Genomic DNA, 26,806 nt, shown 5'->3' with positions numbered 1-26,806 from the left:
CCCAAAATGCATACAATTGACACAATTGTTTATACTTGATCACATTACCTTCAGCCATTGGACAGCAACAAGTGCTCTCACTGCAGTCACTTGTTGTGTTAATATTTTAAATGATCAAGCTGATAAAAAAAAACAAAAAAAAACACAAGTCTCTGGTACAGCTGATATTTCAACAATCATATTCCTGATGTGGTTTACTGCTTCCATATGGAAGGTAAATAGTTTTCATGTTGTGTGTTCCCTGAATAATTATGCTAATGACCCCATGAGCAAAATAATGATTACTTTTCTGCCTCATTTGAATAATGAAATTCTTCAGTTAAGTGTAACAGTAAGCATTGGATTTGTTTGTTAGATTAAGTGTGATCGTATTATTGCGTTGTAACTGCAATGCATGATCGATGGCGTTTTGATTTCCTCTTAATATCGGCATGAAAACAAAGATAATTTATTTAAACTAGCCACAAAGGCACAGTTATATGAAACAACATGTTCAGAAGAATATGTGAGAGATCAGAATCAAGTTTCTTTTCTTATGTTAGAGGTTTGAAATGATTTGTCTTTCAGGTTTGAGTCTGATTTCAGCCAGTAAAGCGACATTTGTGAAGACTATGAAATGCTGTGTAGGTTGTGGGTTAATTCTATATAACTGCTGATGTGACTTTGGGTGTTACAGTAACAATACATTTATTGCACTCACATTTTTCCACAGACAGACTATTGGGTGTCCACATATTGATGAGTCTGTGTCACTCACATCCCATAAACTAAAAATACCATCTGACAGTGGGGTGAAAAAGTAGTTCAGCCTGGGGTCTCTAATCAATGGAGAGAGGCTTTCATAAGTTGTTTACAACCCTGCTTTGGGTCCATGATCCATGGGCCCAGAAAGCTAATAAAGTGTGTTTTGGAAACGGCAATTTTGTTTGAAACACACAAAATTTAAACATGAAAATGCATTGCTGTAGAAAGTGTGCCAGCAGCATGGTTGAAAGGTGGCTTGTGCCAGCTGGAGTAATGCTGTTTTCCTGAGCATGCATTTGTCTTCTCATTTCTACAGGCTCTGTTTTCCTCCTTAGGAAGCGAGACTGCATTAGCTCTAAAATTGTGGAGGCTCTGCTGAGTGATTTAAGTACTTTAACAGAGTTCATGTGACACAAAACATAAGTTGGGCTGGCTGTGGATTTGCAGATCAAACTCAGAGGTCTTGCATATGGCCAGAAAACAGATCACGTTCAGCCGCAAAGTAGGCCTGCACAAGTTAATCTGTCCCACCCAGCAATTTTGAACTCCCCCTCTGATGATCCATTTGAAGTTCTTAAAATCTTTCAAATAAGGCAGGCTCTTTTTGAGCAACTCCATCTGAGCAAACTGTGCCAAAACAATTTATGTCAAAGTAAAATATTAACTTTTAAATGTATACATTTGTGCATCTTTTACCAAAAAAAACTGAAAAAAAAAAAAAAAAGATTATCTTCAAGTCTTGACCAAAGAGGTGCAGCATTATGCACACTTTTTACCCACCCTTTAATTATTTGTTTCTGTAAAGGACATTACATATTACAAAAAAAAGAAGTACCTTTCTTTATATAGTTTCTAATTATGACTTGTAAAAATGCAATTTCCTAAAACTAAACTTTTTTCTACAACCTTTGGAGATAGTTTCACATGACATTTTTATCTTATGAGTAACATAAAATCTACTGATACTGAAAACCTTGTGGGTTTTATTTTCAGAAAAAATGTTTATTAGACAGAATAGCTTGCTTTGTCAATAATTCTTGTTTTCCTCTTTTGCACATTTTTGTGGTGACATAATTTACATGTGGTTTCCAAGGTACTATAATGTCCTAAAAATGTTTTCAGACACTTTTTTTGATTTCTAAACTTACTATGCTATCATATCTTTTTTTTGTTTGAGTATCACATGCGATGTATGTTTCATCTGCAAATGACATTTTCATGCTTTTAATAGATTACAAATGTAATGAGCAAGCTAAAAACTAGAGACCTGGTGCAGAACTCCCTCTCCTGAACCTTTCTCAGTGGTTGGTGCTCTGTGCTGTTTAAATTATGCAGTGGTAATATTTTCTGTCAAGTGAATTATTACTATTGCTGTTGATTTATTTGTTCTAAAGTTGTATTGATTCCTGTTTAATTATCTCTACATTGCTTTTTTTTCCAAATGATCCTGCTATGACAAACAAATAAATTCTCAACATATTTTTTTTTTGAAAAACTGTCCGATGGGTTTAAAATTAATAATTGTCCCTTTGTAGGTATTCATTAGCACATACTACACTTAGCTTAGAAGATTTACTCATTTAGAAGGCTGGGTATTTTTTATTAAACAAGTACTTGTAGAAAAGTAATATATATAGGCCTTCATTCTCTGAATCTCTGCCACTTTCATGTCTCCGTTTGGATATTTTAAAGCTGCAGTATAACACTGAATGATGTTTAGCATTGCTCTATAGTTGCTACAAGAGGTATTGTAGTGTTCTGACAATGCATTGCTGGGGCGCGCTGACATGAGCTCAAGATTGACTGTCAAGTTCTGTTCCTAACACCCTGTGTTTTCATTGTTTTTTCACCTCTTTCCACGCTAGCTTCTGATAAATTGTTTATCAGCCAAGGCACTTTTTTCTCTCTCCTCAGACAAAAGGGCTGAAAATATGAAATGCAGCTAAAACCCATCATATTTGAAAGCCTTTACTTTTTGCTTGTTGGTCAAATGAAAGAATGTGCTGTCAAAAAGTGCCAGGAGAAGAAAAACGATCCATACTTGGTGATCATGGAGACAATTGAGGTTAAACTGACCAGAGCAGTGGCTTGCTTCATACAGATATGTTCTTTGTTTGCGCTGAGCTTTTCACTGAATACCTCTGGAGTTGAGCTTTTACCTGATTTGTGCACAAACAGAGCAACCAACAATACAGACTGACATTTATCTTCCTTTGTAAAATATCACAGCAGCGTTTTCTGCCAAGAAGCACAATGCAGAATGTTAATCCCCTGCCACTGTTGCTTAGCATTTAATCAGACAAAGATAATTGTATTGGTTGCTAATTGATGAGCCATTCAATAGAGTAAAATGAACTCAGTCTTTCTTGACCAATTTAGACAGTGACTGCAAGCAAACTCCTGCCAGTGACTTATCAAAAGAAAGGAAAGTCCTTTATGTTTTTAAACTGCACAAATGGATCACTCCAACTTGTCTGCTAGGCAAACAAATTAGAACATCAGAAGTCGTGAGGGTGTATTTTATTTTCTTCTGTGACTGCAAACTAAGCCTCATTAGGCAGACAGAGTCTTTGGAAACAACAGCCATCAACCAAGTTGTAGGTAGGTACCCTGTTATATAAGGCCTCAAAGAGGTGACACAGTCACCAGTGGATGCTGGGGAACAGCTTATTAGTCAAAGAAGTCAACACAGGAGCAGCTGGCAGTCTTATTAGGCTCTCTGCCCTTATTCTTTGATGTCTTATGTGTCACAGCAGTAGAAAGTGGCTGTTACCAGAAACGCATATGGATTCATAAAGTTTACCTGTGTGGATCACTTTTAGTTAAAAAATGGCTTTTGGCATAACTCATATTTGCAGAACACCAGCATTGATTTATTTTTTTCAGTTTTCCAACCCCCATCACTTGCCCTCATGGAAACAAATACCCACACATTCAAAACGATTTTTTATTTTTTTTTTCATTTTTTCTACCTCCCAATTGAGCTACCTTCGATTGTCAGCTCTGTGAAGAGGATTAAATTACACTTATGTTGTCATGGTTGTTCCTTTTTATTCTGTACAGAAAGAAATGAGCACTGGAAGAAAAAAATAGCCTCTGTGGTGATGGACTTCATCATCACAATGTGTTTTTACATTAAAATGACAAACAAAGCAACAGCAGGTCTGACAAATAAGGCTCCTCACAAACAAATATGGATTTTTAAAAAATTTACTCCAGCTTTTTAAAGTATTACTTTTCGGTTTTTTTAATGGTGTTTGCTTTGTCTTTTTTTTTTTTATCAGTATCACTGTACTTATATCAATAGTTGCAAGGTGGCCCAGGGCTGCAGACATTAGGTCGACAAACTAGACTTTAATGACAATTATTGATTTTTGTTTCAGGGCCGGTTAGGGCACAGGGATGACATAGTAACACGATTAAATCCTTGGTGCAGTTGAGATCTGAAATGTTTGTTTAACATGCTGATGTACAGTATGTGAAAGTATTCACACCCTTTGAAGTCTTTTGCACTTTGCTACATTATAACCACAAGTTATTTTTTGCAGTGCATTTTATCTGGTAAATAAAAAAAAAATAAAAAAAAAAAAAGTAGTGGATAATTGTGGATTAAAAATAATAAAACAACAAAGGTTCTCTTTAAAAAGAAAAAAAAAATATCTGAAAAGGTTAAGATGGTATTGTTTTAATCTTCTCTGCTCTGATGCCTCTAAATAGATTTTGATGCAACTAAATGGCTCATGAAGTAGAAAATCTGACCCTTTTTATAGAAGAGTAACAAGGAGAATACCATTAATGGAGAGACATATTTTTTTTCAGTTTGGCACAAACCATCTTTTTAGCTTCTAGCTATTTAATCTACATTAAAATATGCTACATCAGCTTGAACATACTATTTTAACAATGAAACATGATGGTGGTGGCAGTATCATGCTGTGGGGATACTTTCCCTCTGGAGATACAATGAACATGATCAGAGTTGATGGGAAGGTGGGTAGAGGTAAATACACAGCAAACCTGAAAGGTTGTGTGCAACCTCTTGCATTTTTCTTGCAGAATTTTCTTGGTTGGAGGTTCACCTGCCATTAACATACAACCGGATATACAATATAAAGGTTCTGATTAGGGCTGTACGATATAAGAAAATGATCCATTTGTGATATTTGATAAACAAATTAATTAGGACATTACTTGTGGTTATTCTGTGTTCTCCTCACTCATGTCTTTCTTCTCTTAGCTTCAGGCAATATGCTACTTGAGCATTCCGAGCACTTTGCACAGTTTCATTGTACGGGTATTTCCTTCAGTTACATTAGATTCATAAGCCAAATGTTCCATCAACAATAATACTTTAATAAAATATCAAGCAATCAGTGCTTTGTAAACACTTTTGCAATATTACTTTAGCACACATTGGCATTGCATTGACTATATGAATGCAATATATTGTAATATGAATCACAAGTCCAGACATAAATGCAATTGCAAATCTGTAGCATGTCATAAAAATTGCTACTGATTGTCCTTCCTCTTCACAATTAGACATTGCTTTGTCACATAAAATCCCAATAACATTGTAAGATGAGAAAGAGTTAAAAGGTATATGAATACTTTTGCAAGGGACTGTATGTCAGACTAGTAGTGATAATAAGAGTTTTCTGTCTTTATCTCGGCTCAAGAAAATTTATGCATTCAGATGCTCCCTTTGTGCATATCCAACTCTGATGTCTTGTGATCATGTCTTCCTCTGTGGCACTGCAGCTACACATCTCTTTTCGATTTGCACTGAGAAGTCTCTTTCTTTCTCTCCTCTCCCTCAGGGTTTAGCAGAGCTGCCCTGCCGTTTGGCTTAGTGCGGAGAGAGCTGTCTTGTGAGGGTTACCCCATTGATCTTCGGTGTCCAGGCAGCGATGTCATAATGATTGAAAGCGCCAACTATGGCAGAACAGACGACAAGATTTGCGACGCCGACCCCTTCCAGATGGAGAACATCAACTGCTATCTTCCAGATGCCTACAAGATCATGTCACAAAGGTAAAGCCGCACACGTGTGTGTGCAGTGTGAAAACAGTCGATCCTAAACGAACTGTCTGTAAAAGTTTCAGGTCCGTCAGAAAATTATTGGCATGGCACAGTAATAGGTCTGAACCTTCCCCAGCTATTTCAATTTGTCCAGCAGCTTTTGTTGAAACGCATTTTTCTTTTGTTTTAAAAAATTCTCACTCGCTTTAAAATAAAGTTTTTCACCAAGGATAATGCTATTGCCTCTGAGGAGCTGATTTAGTCCACTGAAAAAAGCCGAACTGAATAAAAGTGTGGGATGGAAAAAAAGGCAGCAGTTGTCAGCATCAATACCCCACATCACATTACTGTTAGCACAGATAATGAGGTGCCTGAACCTGAACAAAAGTGAATTAGAAACTTCATTACAGCTCTGAAAGGTAAAGGCGAGAGGACAAACGGTGTCAAAGGAGTACATTTAAAAAGTAAAATAAGCAACAAACAGACTCGAACCGAGTAGAAATAATCTCATTCTCAGATTAGACAGCTGTTTAAAATATAAATACAGCACATTTGTGTTTTTTTTTTTTTTTTACTCTGTACAACAAAGAGATAAATTAAAGTGGCAGTACTGACAGGGTGCAGATCTGATGTGGCTTGGAGGTGGTAATTTTCTGTCTAATGCAATTTTTGCCTAGGTGCAAATTAACCCACAAATGTGCAATCTAGATTCAGTGTGCTTACATTAGGCTATCTGTGTTTGCTTTATTTTACCTTGTTAATAAGGTTGAGCTGCTTGCTCTTAGCAAAATCGATTTATTATGTGTCTGCATATAAGTTATTTCTGTTGAATTTAAAGTGGTAAAGCACACACAAAGACACATACAGTGTTGTTTGATAATTGGTACCAGACCAACACTACTTTATGCATGGTGATAATTAATAGCGAAACTTTTACTGCCAAGTATAAATAGTTTCACACATTAATAAAAAAGTCTGTTCTTAGAATAAAAAAAAAATCATTAGTCAATGCATTTTGAAAGCAGGTCTAATAAAGAATTGCTTTACAGTCATATTACTTGTCAAATAATATTCTATTCATAAAATGTTGTTTAGTTTCCATGCTTGGTTTGTGATAATTCCTTTTGATACAGTAAATTGAAAAAAGTACTTAAGCCCCTTAAACTCTAGCAATTTTCAGAGAACTGTTCAATTTATCATGGCAAATAGAGCATTATTCAGAAAAGCAGTTAAGATCATCTTTTTAACATGATCATTTCAACAACTTATCTACTGAAATGATCCAGTCAATTTCCAGGCCTACATCTAAATGAACATCTGTTGTAAAATTTAGAAATCACTGTTCAGCTTGTTTTAAATTTTAAAATTTAACATAATGGATCGTGCAACACACCACTGTAACCAGGTTTTCTTTTCTCACATTGGCTTCATTTAATTACACAGCTGAAACCCCGTAAATGGGGCAAAGACAGAAAATGGAAAATTGGGCGGCACACACCCACTAGTCAGATTTTCGACACAAGAAGCCAGATTGAGAAAACCAGCATCCCTAGATTTCTGCTCTAAATAATAAAAAAAAATAAAATGCCCTAAATATAAGCAAACAAACATGTTGTTCAAGCATGACTTCTGACAGATGTTTAAATATGCAGAGAAGCATAGATTAATCTTGAAGACAACCAATGGTAGTACATAGACTTCCAAATGTGAATTTATACATGGTAAGGTTCCACCAGGAATATTTTGTGCCACATGAGACATAATACATGAGACCAGTTGTCACACAGGGATGCCAGTGGAGCCAAAGTGCACAGGATGGAATGACATATGACTGCCACAGAGAGAGATATTGGCTGGTATGAGACAGTCAGCAACTCTGGCAAGCCGCCTTGGGAAATAAAAAAAAAAAAAAAATGAAATAAAAGAGTAGAGCCCTTGTATTCAGGGGGGTTATTGTCAAGTCCTATTTGATGAAGTCAGATAGCTGACTCACATTGTCTGTCTTGAAAGGCTGCAGCGTCCCCACTCCCTGTTTTTGACCCTTTGTGTTATACTGCCCTCAGCCTTGCTTTTTCAAAAAGAGTTTGTGGAATGATGACCACCGACTCCTAAACAGTTTCCTAATAAAGCAGCAATCCGTTGTCTGTGACAGACTTTGGTTCATTGCTTATACGCAAAATCTGAGACTGACAGAAGATATCCGATGTTGTTTTAAATGCATACTTAGCCTTTGGGTGTCAGTTCTGAACATTTGTCGTCTAAGGAAGTAGGATCTTTCAAGGAGAAAACTCTGTTATATGATGTGGCTCACAGGAGAGAGTAAGCACAATATTTTACCTCTGATTAGACTGGAAGCAGTACGAATAAAAACAAAATACTCAAAATGTTACAAAGAAAAGTGATCGGTAAAAGTTCATTTTGACACAGCACCTCTGAAGGAGAGCCTTGCACTTTACTGGGCTTCATCTCTACCAGGTGTTTAAAGTTCAGTTGGTCCACTTCTGGGAAATCTCTGAGAAAGAAAATTAGGTAAATTAAAGTAAAAAGTGGATGTATGTTCATGCAGAACATCACTAACTAATGATATTGTTTCATTCCAGCTGAAAATAGCTTTTATGTGTGAGCACACACACACACACACACACACACACGCACACGCACCCACACACACTAATAATTCTCTGTGCAGCTTCTGTCTGGCATGTGTGAATAATCGAGACAACTCTTTGCACAAGTGTAACATTAAGGACCTCAGAGATGGAAGAAATGTAATTTTGTGTCATGTGTTTTATTTTTGAGTTAAAATGTTTATGTATGTAGCACATTTTCATAAAAATATATATGCAAATTGATCCGCCAACTGAAATATGTTGTCTTTGAATTAAACAGCTTGGGACAAAATGTCCAAGACTGAAGCTAATAAGAAATAATTATTTACTGCAGTAAGGCAATAAGGCCAGACTAATAATTTACTATCTAAATATATTTATTCTCAAATAGTAAATATTCAAACCATTTGTGTTTTACTTTATTATCAATATGGTTTTGCATATCCTGATTTCACTTTAAGAATTATTATGAACAGCATTTAATAGATTTTTGGTCTGTCCTGCTGTGAGCAGTCATTAATTATTAATATCAGAAGCTGAGGCTATGTGATGCCTTGTGTGAGAGTGGAGTAATACAAAAGCAGTTATAATTTATACAGTTTCCTAATTTAGGTGGGTGGGAGAAGAAAAAATCAGTGCTTGTGAAGAAAATTAAGTTGACTTAAATATTTGAAATTGACATGGCCCTGAAGTTTAAAGAGTTGAGTTATGGCTTTGATACAGTTTGATGGATTCTGTTGGAACTCTAACTTGTTTTCATATCAGGCTGGCATATTATATTCATGAACACAATGATTTTATGAAAATAGCCTTAGGATTGTTGTGGCTCAATTAGAACATTCAGCTGGAAGCAATTAGTTGACTCAAGTGGGTGATAATCTGTACGAGAATTTTTCATATGGACGCCGCCCCTCCAGATGCGAAACTGCATGGGAGTGAAGTTTGAAATAATTAATTCATTGATGATAATATTCAGTGCTGTGATTATTCCTTTTTTGCAGGGTTAAGTTTTAGTAATAATTTCATTTTCTCTTCTGTGCTGAAGCTAATTAGTGCAAACACAATGGAAACATCTATTAGTTTATAATATTATATTTATATGTATATATTTTCAAAATGCGTTTCATTGATAATAACTAAATTATCTCATTTGTGCTTGTGATTAATCCAAAATTGACCACATGTGCTTATCTCAACAAAAGTTTAAAAAAGATGACAGTGATACGCCTTCATAATTTATTTTTTTTACAGTAAGAAACCTACGAAGATATACAATATGAAAAGTGGCCTACATACATTGATTTCACTTTGACTAATGAGCTTCATTGTAAGTATTCGATAACAAGGTCATTGATTGCTGTAATATAACAGGGTTGGTTCCTGCTGTGCCTGTGGATCATGGGTTTTTAGAAGGGCCATATCATTGACAGAAATGATCAATGCAGATTGCTCTCTGGAAGAGTAGATTGAATTTATAAGTGAGATTACTGTATGACTCTTAAGTTAAACTGAGTTAATAACCAGCAGTAATTTTCAGGAAATGTGTTTACCAATAAACATTTTTACTCTTGAAATGGACAAGAGTGCATCTTGAAATGTTACGGTTTTCAAACTAAAGGAACAGCTTTAATGCCACAAATTTTCCACACCCTGTTTTGAGCAGCTACATCCGATTTAACATGCTAAAATACATGCTACAATGTTTTAGTTTTAAATCAGCTGCATCCTCCAAGTTTGCATCAATAAAAGGGAAGTGGGATCTGGAGACTAAAGAATGCTACTTATACTATTTATATCAGTGACAGTACTGCTTGCAAGGCTCTCTGCGGAGGTCCATTCTTGCCGCCTGACAGCACTCTGCCTTGTACGCTCTCTCTGTACATACACTGTTGGTGTTTATTTAAAGCACAGAAGATTAAGATTTAATCAAGGTCCAGATTCAGTTAGGTTGTTTCAGAGGGATGTGCAAAAGTTCAGCATGAATAAAAGGGCTCTCAATCTCCTTCCAATTGGTAACAATGTGTTAAACAAGAGCGTATATTAAATCACAAGGACTATATTTGACTAAGTTGGAGTAATAGAATGGCCTCTGTGTGAGTTCTCAGCTTAGTTTTAGTGAAGCTTTGACCTTGAGCAATATTTAATATATGTTTCTAGTCTTATGCTCTGAGTGGTCAGTAATCATTTACATTAAGACCAGAGGTTCATGCCTTACAATAGAGATGTCACTGAAAAACATTTAAAAGAATTGCACATTCATGTATTAATTTTAAAATGACGTCATCTTTTTTAAGAAGTCAAGATAGCCAGCCAACTAGACAGCTAACTAAACAGCAGTCTTTAGTGTTTATTACTGTAAGAAAGTAGATCAGAATCACAACCTTGAAGCTTTTCAAACTCCTGCTAACATTTCCAAATACAGTATGTTTCATTACAGACAGAGGCTGTTCTGTTACTTCCTGAAGTTTTGCTCTCTCTCGCTCTTCTGCAGCTCAATTAATCCTCATATGTAAAACCTTACCTACACTACGCTTTCATGTAAAATAGCTTTTTTTTATCTCTGTGCTTCCTCTGACTTAATGTTTACACCTTGACACCTCACTGGCTTTCTAATTGGAACTGGAAATTAATTTAGTGTTCTGTCACTAGGTTAACTAATATAACAATACAAGCTGGTAGGTGTATTTATGTGACTTATTTGCTTTCAAACCATGTACCAATAATTACTTGGACCTTGTACAGCACTATGAGGATAATGTAATGATGTGAAAACTGAATAAAGTGAAAATAAAGAGTTCATTACCACAGCTTTCAGTGTGACGTGAAACTCATTAATTTTTCTCTTCTGATTATAAATAACATGCAGCATTATATTAACTAATTAGTTCTGAAATATTACATCATCCCTTGAATAAAAATAAATAAATAAAAGTTACATTCCACGCTTCGGACCTTTTGCTTTGAGTAAAATGACCTAAAAGAATGGTAACTGGCTCTACACCTTTAGAAGTTGCAAAGCTATCCAAACACAAGAAGGAGCAAATTTTTGACCATTCCATTGTTTTGAGTTGTAAGGTCTGATGTTCCCTGCAGGACACAATCATTGCTATTCCTGTATGACATTTCTTTATTCGTGGGTGGTCCAGCTTTACATTCTGTTCAGCAAAACGTCACTTTTCAACCAGCACACTGTCTAATATTATTTCCATTGACTACAGTAACATGTCGATATACCTCTTCTGCTTAAAAATCAATGGATGGAGAGTTGAATGGATATGAGTCTGACAGCTTTGGTCCTGACCTTTCAAGAGCCTGGAATTCCCCCCATTGAGCTATATGGGCTACTTAAAGAAAAGTAACATTAACACAAGCATATGACAGCAATTACAAGTTTGAAGGATGTTTTGGAAGCATATTGAGTTAGATCTCAAATCGAAAGCAGGATGCTTTGGTTAATTTCTAATTGCTCACTTCCTGTAAGAGTATTGGGCCACCTCCTAGAACTGGCCTAAATATACCGATACAGGAGATGATTATAGTTATACCATGTGTGTGTTGAATGTGTGTGTGCTTTTTGTTCTGCTCATATCACATTGTTTCTCTTGCTGTCATTCTGTGGCCCTGGAAATGATTTAATTTTTCAATGGCCTGTCTACGATCAACAGGCATGCCTCTTGAGAGAGATGTCTGCCTTGATAATTGTGCCATGAACCTCATCAGCATTTCAGATGAAATGGGGCTAGACGGGTCACTTTGAGTTTAAGAGACGCTAATTTGATTGAAATTCAAACCGGGAGCACCAGGAAGTAGATTGTTCCTCTTTGGGTAATGTGCTCCCCTCACTCATCTTGCTTCTCTCCAGTTACGCAGCAATTGTTTTCGCTGCAGCAACTCCTTTTTTCTTTATTGTATTGTAAATTAAAAATGGCCACTTTAGGCTAAAAGAGTTTGGAAAGGGAGAAAATTGAAAATTTCATCCAAAGCTAGGCACAGACAGCTAGACAAAGGAAACACTGTTTTGATTTCCCCTGATTGCATTGTGATTTGTCATTGTCTTTAGTCGAAACATACCTCTAATTCAGATTGATCTAGGAAAAATGTATGTGTTACATTGTAGTCCGTCTACAAAAAGAGCTATTGCTTGCTTTGTGTGAATTGCATGGTATGAATTTTTAAAACCTATGTCACAAACAAATAAACCAAATCAGAAGTCAAGACACTGTGACATTACTTTAAAATGAGGCTACATTTGAAACGTTAAAACAGACAAATTCTAGTTTTTCTCCTTCTTTCTTGAGCTCATTTTTCTACATATATTTTAAAAAATCTAATAGTTTTGTTTAGTCAAGATATCCGTTTGGACTAGGCAGGCAAAAAACTGATGATATCTTCATCATGTTGATATTTCAAACTAGTGATGCACAGATTTGAAAATTTTGGCCAATACCGATATGCAATATTAATGTTGATGTAATGGCTGATAATGTCTGTTTTAAAAAAATATATAAAAAAATCAGTTTCAACTTGAGTGGAAAACAGCAGTTTTGTGTATGAGACCATTGTTACTCCTATTGCCAGTCTTAGAGCAGAGGCCCCTTGGTGAAACCAGAAACTGTTTTAGTTGAACATTTGTGGTGAACCCATTAGTCTTGCCTGATGGTACAGTCCTCGTATGGTCTGTTTTATCTTATAGGTTTGTCAGAACCAAGTAAAATACACCAAACATGCTTTAATACAGTGTATATCATGGTTTGGAACAAACCACATTTTCTAATGGATCAGTTTAAATATGGAATACAATAGTTGGTGACTAAAACAGGATTGGAACACAACAGTACCACAGGTTTGTCATTTGAGGTAATTTATTATACAACTTGCACATTATCATCATGTCCAATTATTCCTCTGACATGGTTTATTGTGGCAGAGAACAGGTTAAATTGCATGTGAATACTTGGTTTCAGGAGTGCCATCCGTTCTACCTTGTTGGCATCCTAGTCCACCCATTTTCCACTATCAGCTGGGAGTGCTCATTTTTAAGAGAGATTTGCATCAAATCCTAGCTGCGTTCCTGACGGTACTCTAATTGTACTGATGTCTGCCTCTCCCAAAAGGTCAGAGATGTGATGGGATTACATTTGGAATGCTTCTGCATGATTAACGGCCTGGAGGTCGAAAAAGAGGCGAAGGCACAAGCTCAATCGTGTCGTTCTTTTCATTGCTTTGAAGAATAAGTCATATTAAAAAACTGTTTACATTGAATAGGCATTATCAGTATTTTGTCTGATTATCACTTTAGATCACATATTATAAAGCTGAACTGCAAAAAGCATTTCTTAAATATATGTTTCCTATTCAAAAACGGAGTATAGAAGAAGAATGCATCACTCTAGAGAAAAGTGAAGAAAAGAAAAAAAAAACCTCATTTGACTTAATATTCATTAGGAAGATGATTAATTACTGTATAGCCTCAGACTATCAAAAGATAGTCAGAGATATCATATTTTAAATGTATTTAATTAGTGTGCACTGTGAGACCTGTGCCCTGCACAGCCAAATGCTGAAGTTTTTATTGGTGGAATTTCAATTACATGCTTTCTTCCTAAATGAGTGGTAGGACTATGCATAGAAGAAGTCATTAGGGCTTTTTCAATTGGTCTCAGGAGATCTCTGAGGTTTCACAGATGAGACGGTAATCAGACTCACACAATCCCATAGATCAAGGTGCCCCTATTCCACTGCTCTAAAATTAGGACAATATATCAAGCAGATCTATCAACACATATGACAACATTGTTTCTAAAGAAATATGAGCTTTTTTGAGCCTTTTTCTTGTTTTGTTCAGTACATTTGCTGGAGTAATGATGGTAGGTCTGTGTCTCATTAGTGTCACTAATTTTATTTTTCTATATTATTCTGTTTTATATGCCTGACATAAACTAGGCATTCATTTCCTGGTCTCAGTGGAATCTGCTGGATAAAGCACTATGATTTATATTGCTTCTGCATGATATGCTTATGCATGAGCAAAGCAGACAGAATCATCAAAGTGACCATTTAATATGAGGAAAGTGGTTCAGATCCATAAAATATTTGTTACAAAAACACACAAAACAAAAAAAATAACAAAACAAACAAAATAAAAAAATCACACACCAGGCAGTCCATTATGATCTCAGCATGAGGTGCATTTTTTAATTCCTAAACAGGAATTCATTTACATGAAAACAACAAAATGGATATATTTTTATCTGTTATTACACAAGGAGGTCATTAATAAACAAAAAATTCCCATGAGATTCTTTGCGAACACATATGCATACAGAGATTTGAATATAAATGGGGTTCTGTACGAGCATACAGAGAGCTGGGTTTTTTGAAACATTGTCCATTGTGAAGAAATGTAAGAAAAAATAAATAAAACTTTTTCTAAACTACTCCTCTTTTAGGGTGTTCAACCCATGTGGCATTTACGCTGTGAAATTAGTGAGTTATATTAACTGTAACCATTTGTTCCACCTAGCTTCACAATGTTATTTTACATTATTATTAATATTATCACATTTGAACTTGTGGCATTGATGGGTTATTGGGCTAAAATTATAACAAAACCCAAAGAGAAAAAAAATAAAGATTACATTTTTCAAATAAAAAATAAAATAAATAAATGAAGAGAAATATTTTTCCCGTGCTGCCGTTAATCAGCTATTGATCTGGCCCCTCAGATTTTTAATGTAATTTTATGTCCCTTGGTAACAAAGACAACTTTGTCTGTGTATTGATGTCATCATGTTTTCATTTCAACAAAAGAATTGGTTCACCTGCAACTCTCTGGTTTGCCTCAGAGCACAGTGGGCAGATTTTTAGTTTCTGCTCTCCAACCATTTTGTGTAATAACTGAAATTATTGCAGGTGAAATGGAAAAATAGTGTGCTTATATTAAATCAGCTCTTTTTCTCTGATGAAGAAGCAATTTGAGTCCTAATATAGTATTTTGTAACCCGTAACAGTTATTGACAGATTGTCTCTTGTTTTTGTTCACAATGAGAGGATTTGCAACACACTAACAAATGTATTGAATATGCCTGGTTTGTTTGGTAGACAACTTCATACATATGCTTGATTAGATGTATCTCTTTTACTTTGAACAGGAGCAATCTGAGAACAATTAGGTGAATTCCACAAATACCATTGTGAAAATGAGTTCTTAGATTGCTTGAAGTCTCCAGTTTGCAGAAATTTTTGTTTTTTCAATATTTTATCTATGTGTAATATTAAGCATTTCTGAGGAACAACTTTGACTCATATTTTATATATAGAAGTTAAACTTATTTCTGCTACGACATGCACTGCAAAATCAACAGTAGCAAGAGCCTGCTGTACATCCTAGTATGACATCTTAAGGTTTCTGCAGACCTCTTTTAGCATCTTACAGGCTGCTCTTAGGAGGAACTTGCTCTGATCCCTTTACATGTTGAAGGTTGTAAAATCCAGTCTTTGACTTCTGGATTTCAATAGGTTTTGAGACATCCTTAAGCCACTTGCTACAATTATCTTAGAGTCACCTGAAGGCTTTTTCGATTCCTTTTCTTTTTTTCATATGTTGTGCTAATTCACAATACACATTGTCTCAATGCACTTCTCTTTTTCTCTTTGTTTTTTATGTTTCCAGATGCAACAATCGGACCCAGTGCATTGTGATCACAGGTTCAGATGTCTTTCCTGACCCCTGTCCAGGGACCTACAAGTATCTGGAGGTCCAGTACGAGTGTGTGCCCTACAGTAAGTATGACCCTTCTGTCATGATTTGAAAACCCCCTCCTCTCGGCTTCTCTTCCTTTCTGCCCTCTGCCTTCTCTTTGTGTTGTTCCATACACGTCCCATTTCTGCTCTGCCTCTCTTTGTCTACGGTACCTTTCAGCACCCCTCTTCCTCTGTTTCTTCTTCAATCTGTGTCATGCAGTGAACTTTCCATGAAATATGACCTGTAAAACCCTTTGGTCCTCCTCTGCACTCCCCCTCATTATTGATGTGCTCACAGTGTTTCCACGAGCCCAGTTATGAGGTAGCAGACTAGAGGGAGGGCAGAGGAAGTCATGCTGCCTCTCTGTGATAGCAAGCGGGAGCTTCCCTTCTTGTGTAGAGCAGTCTATCAGGCGAAAGCACAGCTCGACTTGACTTGATGGCTTAATATACAGTCACACAACAGGTGCTGAAATATGTTAACAGATGTTTCATTATGTAACAGCAGTGAAATATCCTCTCATAAGTCAACAAGGCAACAAATCATCTAAAGAGACAGTGTTAGCATTTTGTCTGCTGCTCTGATGCTAAAATATTCATCGCCATTCAGCTCCCAAACAATCTTTAGCTCCCACTTTGTATTAAAATTCCCCTTTGTCCTTTAGGCTTCCATGTTCATTTGCAATTTGTGCAGAAATTCCCCCTTTTAACCTTTGCAAACTGATTAATGACAAAGATTTAGATGAATCGCCATCAGGTAGAACTGGCATAATTAGAGTCAAGAGAGATGGGAAGATAGCCTTTTGGAGTTCTTATAGTATTTTCTACTTTTATGTCTTTACATGTGTTTCAGGCTTAACGCAGATTAAAGAACAGTGATTATAAATTATGCATGTTTTTTGGACTGTGCTTCCTCTTCATTACATCTTTCCTACAGTGATTATTATATGTATTTCTTCCCGCTTGTTCCACCTAATACTGGATGAGATTGCACTCTCAAACATAAGTAGATGCTAAAACTCATTACAACTTAAAGGTTAACCTCTCTGTGGTTCCGAGGACATATAATTAAAGGTGGAATACACAATAATGGCCATTTAAGTTAAAACTATTGAACAGAGACGGATCTAGTAGCACAAACATTCAACATGAAGGTGCTTGTGTTTTTCCTTTTTGTTTTTTTTTTCTCTCTTGCCTTTATCATTAGGTGAAGTATTGATCTCATCTCTTGCTGTTTTAGCCCCGACCTTAATAAAAGGATTAGCCTCAAGGTGCACTCATGTACACCCACTGTTATGATTGTGGTTTTTTTTTTTCTTTTGTCTTACTCTGAGGAAATAGTCAAGATTGCTGTAGTGTGTTGATTAAACTTTCACTCCAGGTCATTTAATTCTTTCATGTTCTGTTTAATCCACCTTATTCCTATAACTCATGACGCTTTGCTTGGCATCAGTACCAGCGTGTAATAAAAAACAAAAATATGTGGGAACATCAATTTTTTAAATATCAAATAGTATACTATCCCCATACCAGTCCCTTCATCTATCAAAGATTTGGAGGATGGCCAGAAGAAATTGTTTGATTACATGTTTTAACATACTTAGCTGCTTTGTGTACATCATTACTAATTAACAATTTAAAAACCTGATACACATCACTGCTTGCACAATAATGAAGCTGATCATTTTTGTTGAAGGAGGTTAGGCAAACCTGTGTGTTTCTCTAAACAGAAGTAGAGTTCAGCCAGTACCTTAAAGCCACATGCCACCAGGCTTGTGTTTTTTGTCATTGTCAGAATTTTACAGTGCCGTTAGTTCCTTTCTCGCAAGAGCTGACCAATATTGTAACCAAACAGCTGCTGATATAATTGAATTCTACATTGATCTGTTAGTTTCCATGTGCTTAAATCTGCTGATAGCACATTAATTCCATATTTCAGTACATTGCAATGATCATAGAGTGAATCCATATTATAAAAGCCCAAAATAGCATTACATGTTGTTTCTTATATGTAAAAATCTCGTTAGTTGTTGTACTGTTATTCCTTTTAAGGAACTGAAGTTTCTTGTCTTGTTGTAGGTTGCAACCAACCACAACATGACAATTTCCTTTTGTGGACTTTTCATTTGAATGAGCAGATATCAGGGAATTTGGATGGTTGCTGTAAATGTACATTCTTCAGCACCATCCTTCTTGATTCCTTGTTTATTGGTAGCTGGTAAAAACCAGACATCCGATTACAGAACCAACTCCATTTTACTTTTGTTGCATGTTCAACACCATATTATTGGTGCATAAGTTAAGTTTTGTGTAGTTAAAGGCAAACAGCAACAAGTACTGTATCTTCACAGGGACAACCGCAAGTGTGTAAAAATGGAAAACAATAAAAAAAGATAATTAGTGAAACTGCAACCAGTTTCCTCAACCTTACAGCTCACAACATACTGTCAGCTTCCACAACCAGGGCGCTTTACTGTAACTTTCTCTGTTTCTCTAGTAATTTCGTCCAGAATCAATCCTACAATAACACTGCCAGGATGTTCCAGGTCAATTTGCCTCTTCACCATTTCCTATCCCAATTTTGTACCTACTTGTTGCTTTTTTTGTCCCTTCCCACCTCCATTTTGTAACTGTGAGCTAACAACTATGTTCACGTAAAACCACAATGGATTGTGTCATTTACTTGTACTTTTTTTTCAGGAATTATGTCAATTTAAATATAAAAGTGCTTAAATCTCATGTTATTTAATTGAATCGTTAATAATAATCTGTAAGCTTGTTTTCACTGTGATCTATTTAGGCTAATTGACCTGTAGAATGGAAAAGATGCTCAATCCCATATAGATTTTACTTATTGGAATCATTTAAATATAGGCCCTTACAGCAATACAACATTTCTGACTTTGAAATACTTATATGTTAAAGTGTGTAAGAAACTATTGAGGAATGGTCAGCACGAAACGTCCAACAATAGATGACACCATTTCACATCTTTAAAAGAAACCAAATGGCCTAAACCTCATATGTATGAAAATGATGAATGGTCAACATGACCTGTACCCCTTGCAGGAATAAGGTGGATTAGTAAAACACATACAGGTCCTCACGTCATTCTCAGAAATTCCAATCATGCACGTCTGTAGCCATATCTTTTTGCTTCTCAAGGTCCATGTCCAACCAGAATAGGATCAAGAGCACAGAATGTATCCTATCACAACTGCCCTGGTAAGTTTTTAGTGTTCTCCCAGTCTAGTGCAGACAAACCCGAGTCCAGTCCAGCTTTTCCCATTCAAGCCCCTCTGTAAACCATGATAGCTTTTGATTTGTTTGGTAGACTTCCTTGTTTTGTTGCTTTCCTCTTACCAATCCTCTGTCTCTTTCCGTGAAATATAATCAATATTCAACACATCGGTTTGTAGTCAGACTAATGCAGAGAGAAGCAATCACAGGGGAAGATTAACTTTTCCTCACCATAGCAAACTCTTACAGCAGCTTTCAGACAGGATGGCAAAGCCCCCGCTACAGTTTTCTAGTTTTCAGATGAAAAAGATCAAATGCCAAATACCAAGATTTGTGATTAAAAACATTTCAGTGGTCCAAGGGCTTAGGCCCTCCTGGATTTGCCAGGACACAAGATGTTTTGCAAGAGAGGGTATTAAATCCTCATTAAGCTGATCTACATGGGGAGCAAAGACAGTGTCCTCATTTTGACCAGTAACTACTACACATCAAAATCTGCTTCCCCACCAACGTAGCACATTTTATTTGAGCATCCTGTTATTTAAGCCTTTATATAATCACACAAGTAAATTTGTACTTTTACTCATTCGCAAGTTGACTGCATTTCCACTATTTTGGTCCTTTTAGTGTAAGAATTTGGTCCTTGCCACAAACGGCCATTAGCAATGTCATTTTCATACTCCCAACAGAGGATGTAAATTTTTGCTTTCACTTGGCGCAGTGTCACCTGCTCAATTGGGTTCAGTATTTGCTTGAAGAAGGCAACACAAAATCTGTGATGATTTTTATGATTAATCCTCTTTGCAATGTGCTTTTGCCTCTTCTACAGGTGCATGTCATAATTAAGAAAGTTGTTAACAAAATATCTATTTATTATAGTGTTACACACAGAGGGACGATTTTCAAGTGTGACTAAGCGTTGATGAAAAACAAAATTCTATCTTTCACACAGTTTGAATTTTACATAAGACCAAGAATGAAGGATTTTTAAAGCTGAAATGCCATCCAACTGAAAAGTATATCCATGTGCTGTACAATATGCTCTCAATATCTAGTTTGAGATTCTTTGCATGAATTACCACATCAGTGTGGGTAGGACTGGTGGTAATCAGCTTATGGTATTGCTGAGGTATTAAGGAGGTCCAGAATGGCTTTAAGAGCAACCACCAGCTTGTCTGAATTGTTGCATCTGATGTCTCTCATCTTCTACTTGACAATACTCTGTGAATGCTCTACGGCATTGAGTTGTAGTTGAGCCAGTTTGCTGGTTAGTCAAGCCCTTTGATGCAGTGGTCATTAAACCAGGCATTGGTGCCTTTAGCAGTGATGATGGGTAAAATGTGCTGCTGAAGAAGATTTAGACATCTCTATAAAGTTGTCAGCAGGGGGAAGCATGTGCTCTTTTTGCTAAAAGTTCCCTAAAATTTTACCAGTAGACAGCTGTGCTGACTTTGGACTTCATTAAATTGTGTACCAACACTACAGCATATTTGTCTCCACAAATAATTTTTTTATGTTGGAAACGTAGCAGACGCTGAAGTAATTTGGATTAAGTCCCTTCAATGGTCATCCTACAGACTTTCTAACCCTGATTTCTCAATAAAGTGCCTCTTTCATTGCCTCTTGATGCTCTTGATGTGTCGACTACCTCTACAGTCCATGACTTCTGATTCTCCCCCAAATTCATGAATGGGTCTTGCTGCACAATTGTCTGGAAGACCCATGCACCTTGTTTTATAACAGTTTTCCTTCCTCTGAACTTGTCAATGATAAGACTTCAATAAAGCTCTCTCTAAACAGCCATCTGTAGCAGATACCTTTTGTGGTTTACCCACCTTAGAGAGGGTGTTAGTGATGGCCTGCTGGCCTTTTTGTTGGTCTTATGTAATATTACAAAACTGTTATTTTGCATTGTAGCAACATGGCATTATCATCAGTTAACCAAGCTAGACCTTTGAAATAAGTCACTCTGGGTATGATACAGGAGTTTCACTTTATGAAGTGAATTGCAAAACTAACTTAAACTTTGACATTCTCAAATTTACTGATGTGCACCCATGTTCTACCTTGTAGTCTGGTAGAGCTGTGTTGGAAAGCACAACATATTGATCATCATCAATATGTTTGATTACTAATGCTTCTAAAGCTATAAGTAGCTAAATGTGACAGTGATTGACACAAGTGATTGACAGCATGACTGTTTGTCTCTGTTAAATATTTTTGTTTAGTCTCCCAGTTCACCTAATTTTAATTTTTTTTGTATGATTTAAATTATGTTCTGATTTAATTTAATCACTTGCGTAGCTAAAGTTAAATCACAACAAAATGCAACACCAAAAGATGTTTAAAAGTGACCATAAGTAGTCAAGACATTTCAATTTGGAATACTAAAGAAATAGTGTGTAATATCCACTGGGAACAGTGTAGTGTCTTTGGGTTAATGTGCTTTGAGATGTGTTTGTGTTTGTTCTGTTGCTATATGAAACTGACTGTCTTCCCTTCCCCCTGTGCAGTCTGCAGGAACTTCTTGGGTATCTGACTTACTCTCCTTGCTCTCCAATTTCGGATCACACTGATTGTTCTTTCTATTTTTACATTTTATTAACCTCATCAGATCTTCCTTCATGTGTTATTTTCTTTCCAGATTTTCCTCGACCATGTTTCTCTGTCCAGCTATGTGTCTTTAATTTTACTCCTACTTTTTTGTAACTGTGGATGCTTCAGACAACTGTCGTTAAGTTGCTTGCCTGCCTGTCTATTTGATCCCTTAGTTTGATACAACACACTTGAATTTCTTCTGCAGAATGGAGTGCATTTATTTATGGACCGTTATGCATCTCAAGGTTCCATTTTTTTTGTAACTGAAGCCTAGGTCAGACACAAGCATTTCTGACAGATAATTTTTGAAAAAACTATGTTCCTAATCTAAGGAGAAATTATATTATTTAAGGTGAAAAACTGATTTATGTGCATGTTGATCCCTTTTAAGCAAGCATAACAAAAACCAACAGTTGATAGACAACCAAAACCCGCTCAACAAAAAGCGCAGACAGATACTTCTCTGAAATCATTATTTAGATTTCGATTATTGGAATTTACATTGTTGGCTACAAACCAACAAGATATCAAAACAAAAGCTGTTATTGTTAGCGGAGAGTTTTGCCGATGGCGTGTTTGATTATATGCTTTAGCTGCCTTATAATTTCAAACAGAGCAGAAACTATTAACTTGCTTTATTGCCTCTCACTGTTTTTGGTCAAATGATGTAAATATAACGTAGTCTTGTTTTTTGTTGGAGTTCAGTTGTGTGTAGTAAAATTCTTTTCCATGTTTTAGGGTCTAGTAATAAGAGTGGCTCAATACATTGCAAATACAATAGTAGTTCCATTCCATGCAATATGCATATTAAGAAGAACTCGAAGTTCCCCATGCCTATAATATAGTTGTTGCTTCTATTCATTGTAGCATATAAAGTTTTGGAAGGTAAAGAGATGGTTAAAGTCACTAACAAACTATAACTGAGTAGCTGTACTGCCAAAAGAACACATGTTGGCCAAAAGCAACTTTTTCAATAAAACTTTGTTGAAAAAAATTATTTTTACTTTTTTGGCCATAAGTAGATAGACCACTAATTATCTGGGTTTATCTTACCTCGTAACCCCAGCAGAAACACATCAACACTGAAATTATTTTTTCATTAATTCCGAGTCATTTTCTGTCACCAATGACATTGCTTATTATACAATTTCCTACTTGTTAGAAGAGTGTAATTTTTTTTACAATAACTAAAATAGTAATCCTTTAAATTTATCATAATTTATTCTATCAAAAAAAGGACAATATATATCACGTACAATGTATTTTTTTCCCTCTTCCACTGTTTTATATCAAAATGTAGCTCTTTCATCTCATTCCAAGTCTAAAAGTTATTTTAGACTGAACCTTCTTTAGCTATCCGTTGTCTAACCTAGGCTTCAGTTTAATCTGGGAAATATTTCACACATATCTTTTGAATAACCTTCCTCATGTTACAGAGTAAATGTTGAGTCTTTATTTCCTTCCTGTCTTTCCTTACGTTTCTGTGTGTTGTATGTTGCTGTGTCAGTGGTTCAGACTTGTTCCTTAGCATTCCACAGATACACAGACTCTAAAGAAGTAGGATCAACATTTTTACATTCCCTGTTGGGTTGTTTTTATCTGTCCCAAAGCACTTTTTATTTTGAAAGAGGATTATTTTTCTGGGATAGGGAGATGCCTCCAGAGCTGGGAAAATATTATCATTTTATTATAATTACCAATATAATAAAACTATATTTTGCGACACCACCCATGTTAAATGAAAATGTTTTAGTACAAGATGATTGTTATCCTCATGACTATTCAATGTCATTGAATTATGGTGACTGACATACAGCTGTTTTTTTTTTTTGTTTTTTTTATAGGCAATAATATTTGACTAAGCTTTTCCTGTTTTAATTTAGTTATAATTACTAATGCTATTTATTTCAAAAATGTCAAAATAATGAGATTTTTTTCAGAATTTGTAAATATTTTATATTTAGAAGTACAGATGCTTTTTTTTTTTTTTTTTTTTTTTTTCCCGTTCAATAGAAAACAAACAAAAAAAAAAAAACACACACACCGGTGTAAATAGCATGGAAATGTTCAGCTATTATATCTTTCAAGGAGGAGATGGGTGTTTGTCCAGAGATGAAAATCTTTTTTTTTTCTTTTTAAATGTTAGTATCAACCCCAGAACAAAAAAGCAAAAGACCCTGTGAAAATGTTGGACAGAGTCAGAAGCTGGGTAAGACAGTATAATTATTCACACTTAAATGTGTCCTGTACTGATAGAGGCTAAACGGTCACCAAGTGAAGAAGACCATACAAAACAACATAAAAAGCCAAATTACAATCTTCAAATGCATACAGGGAAAAATACCATAATTTTTAAAGGTATGCTTTGTGGCCTGATGGAAAATAAATCTGCTTGGCAATAATAACTATCATTGCATTTAGAGAGAAAAAATTGAGAGGACTGGTAGCATCAGGTTGTAGCAAACAAACCACAGAAGGGACTGTTGGAAAGATTTTGTAGAAATATTGGCTCAAAGACTCAAGACATAACCCAGACATTTGAAGCTTGGTCTCCCAAATTGACAATTACCCTAATCGTACTGCCAAGTTCTCTGTGAAGAACAAAGTCTGTGCTTTGGACAGGCCATCATAAAGCCCTGATTTTAGTTACAGGTATACAAAGCTAAAAAGTTGTGCATGAACAAGGTGGCCTGCAAGTCAGTACAGAAATGGACTATAATTCCAATAAGCCATGGTGAGGAGCCTATGGAAAGAGACCGAAAATATTTTACCCTAGTTATTAATTATTAAAGTCAATTCTATGCATTTAAACCTCTGAATCTGAAGACGATAAGTAAAAAAAAAATAAAATAAAAAATACAATAAAAATCTCATTATTCTTCTATTTAATAAAGAGCAATCCTTTAGTAATCCTAGCTGACCTAAAACAGGAAATGTTTTGTATGACTTAATGTTCAACATTGCCAAAAACATTTTAGTTTTTAGTCATTTTATACAGCGTGTACTTTTCATCACTTATGATTTTTGAGTCTCTTCTATTAAAATATTATTAAGTTTTTGCCATATATTACTAACACTTAACACATCTGCTAACTAAGATCTCTGGGTTTTTTTTTCTTATTTTTCTATTTCCATTAATTTCCCTCACTGATAATTTTTGAAATCAGTGCAAAAATAAAAAAAGTCAAACATTACTTATCTTGTGAACTTTGTCATAGGGAAAAGTTCTAGTTTTGCATGCAGTATTTATGTGATTTGTTCAAATAATTTATGTGATTTCTCATCTGTTCTTTATGTAGTTATAGATGGTTTTATTATTAAAGACATTTTTGTCAAGTCATTACAGATGGGTGACAAATTAAAGGAAAACCCAAGTGCCTTGATAAAGTCTTAAGTCATAAAGCACCTAATGCACAGCTTAAGTCCCTCAGGCATTGACTGGACAAGTCTGAATAAACCATATTTCATTAGATGACATAGTGCTTGGAGGCATTAATCTGATTTAGGTAGTTTGTGTATTTTTTTTCATTAAAGATTCTCTTATCTTTTTATGAAGAAAGTAAACACTCTCGATCTTGGTATATTTTTGTTAAAAACCTTGGATTAAGAAAGAAATCATTTGGGGAAAAAATTGTGAAATTAACCTTGTAATTGTGCTTACATTTTTGTACGGCTCTTTCATCTCATTTTGTTTTACTCTCATTGTCTTTACAGTCTTAATTTTCAAAAAAAGTAGCAAAATTAACATTAACAACTTATTAGGCATGATAATTATGTCAAGTAAGAGTCTTTGAATGGTATTATTTTAGTGCGCTGCACCTTGACTAAAAATTGCTTCTTAACAGCAACGCAAATCCCAATTACCAGCCATAAAACCAGATTAGAAAAACACAATCTGTTATCATAAACCATATGACTGAATGTACTTCCAGTTATTATTTTTGGCCAGTTTTAATGACCCTTTGTACAGTTTAGACATTTTGTTTCTAGTACACAATATCTACACAAACAAGATTATAGTGTCTGAGCAATTCGTTTTTTTCTTTTTCCCCCCAAAAAACTTGAGAGATTACTTTTTGCACCAAAAGTGTTTGTCCCTTTCAGTTATCAGTGTTGAATATCTATTGAATGTACTATGATTGCCATTGAGAAATGGGCAGTATTTTTGTTCCTTTTTTTTGATGATGATGATGCGGTTTCCATACTACATAGAGTGATGACACTTCCATTACTTTTATATTTGACAGCCTTTATGCAGCCTAGCAATATTTGTTGATATAATTTGCTAATAATCAGTTTGAGAATTATCTTTACTGAAGGACCTACAAAACTTCACAGTGAGTCAGAATCTGTGCATTATGGGGCCTTGGAAAATTTTTCAAAACCCTTGAATTTTAACAATACAACAGGGTAGTGAACAACTGAAGCGAAAGGAAAACGAGTGAGACAGGCATTTGGATTTAGTCCCCCAAGTACTTTGCAGAGTCCATCCATTTTCATATCTTTTGTCAGCTTCCTTGTATCTGCTGAAGAAAAGCTTTCCCCTTCAAGATGCAGCCGACCATTTACCTTGGGAAAGGGATCTTAAGGGGAATAATGTTCACTCCATGTAGCACTTTGCAAGTTGGATGGATCTTATTTTGTGTTTTACCTGACCAAAGCACTTCTTGGTGTGTCCCCTTCATGGTTTGATGCAAACTAATAACTGGACTTTTCGTGGCTTTTTTTAAATCATGTCCTGCCTCTTGGCACTCTTCCACAAGGACCAAATTTGTGGAGAGAGTGACTAATAGTTGTCCCGTCGACAGATTCTTCCACCTGAGCTGTTTGGACTTTTGCAGTTTCTCCAA

The 26,806-nt window shown here is 35.6% G+C and overlaps 1 protein-coding gene across 39 annotated transcripts in view; it reads left to right on the top strand.

The window, feature by feature from the left end:
* The window catches only part of adgrl2a (adhesion G protein-coupled receptor L2a), a 123,129-nt gene that overhangs the window by 39,179 nt on the left and 57,144 nt on the right, over positions 1 to 26,806 (top strand). For all 39 annotated transcript variants that reach the window (XM_044129549.1, XM_044129567.1, XM_044129547.1 and 36 more), the window contains exons 3-4: positions 5,565 to 5,778; positions 16,048 to 16,157. In XM_044129549.1, coding sequence (XP_043985484.1) covers positions 5,565 to 5,778; positions 16,048 to 16,157 — 324 coding nt within the window. The remainder of the gene's footprint in view (positions 1 to 5,564; positions 5,779 to 16,047; positions 16,158 to 26,806) is intronic.

Source organism: Gambusia affinis, linkage group LG10 (assembly GCF_019740435.1).
Source record: "Gambusia affinis linkage group LG10, SWU_Gaff_1.0, whole genome shotgun sequence".
In the NCBI taxonomy this organism is placed as follows: Eukaryota; Metazoa; Chordata; class Actinopteri; order Cyprinodontiformes; family Poeciliidae; genus Gambusia; species Gambusia affinis.
This window is presented reverse-complemented; position numbering and strand designations above follow the sequence as displayed.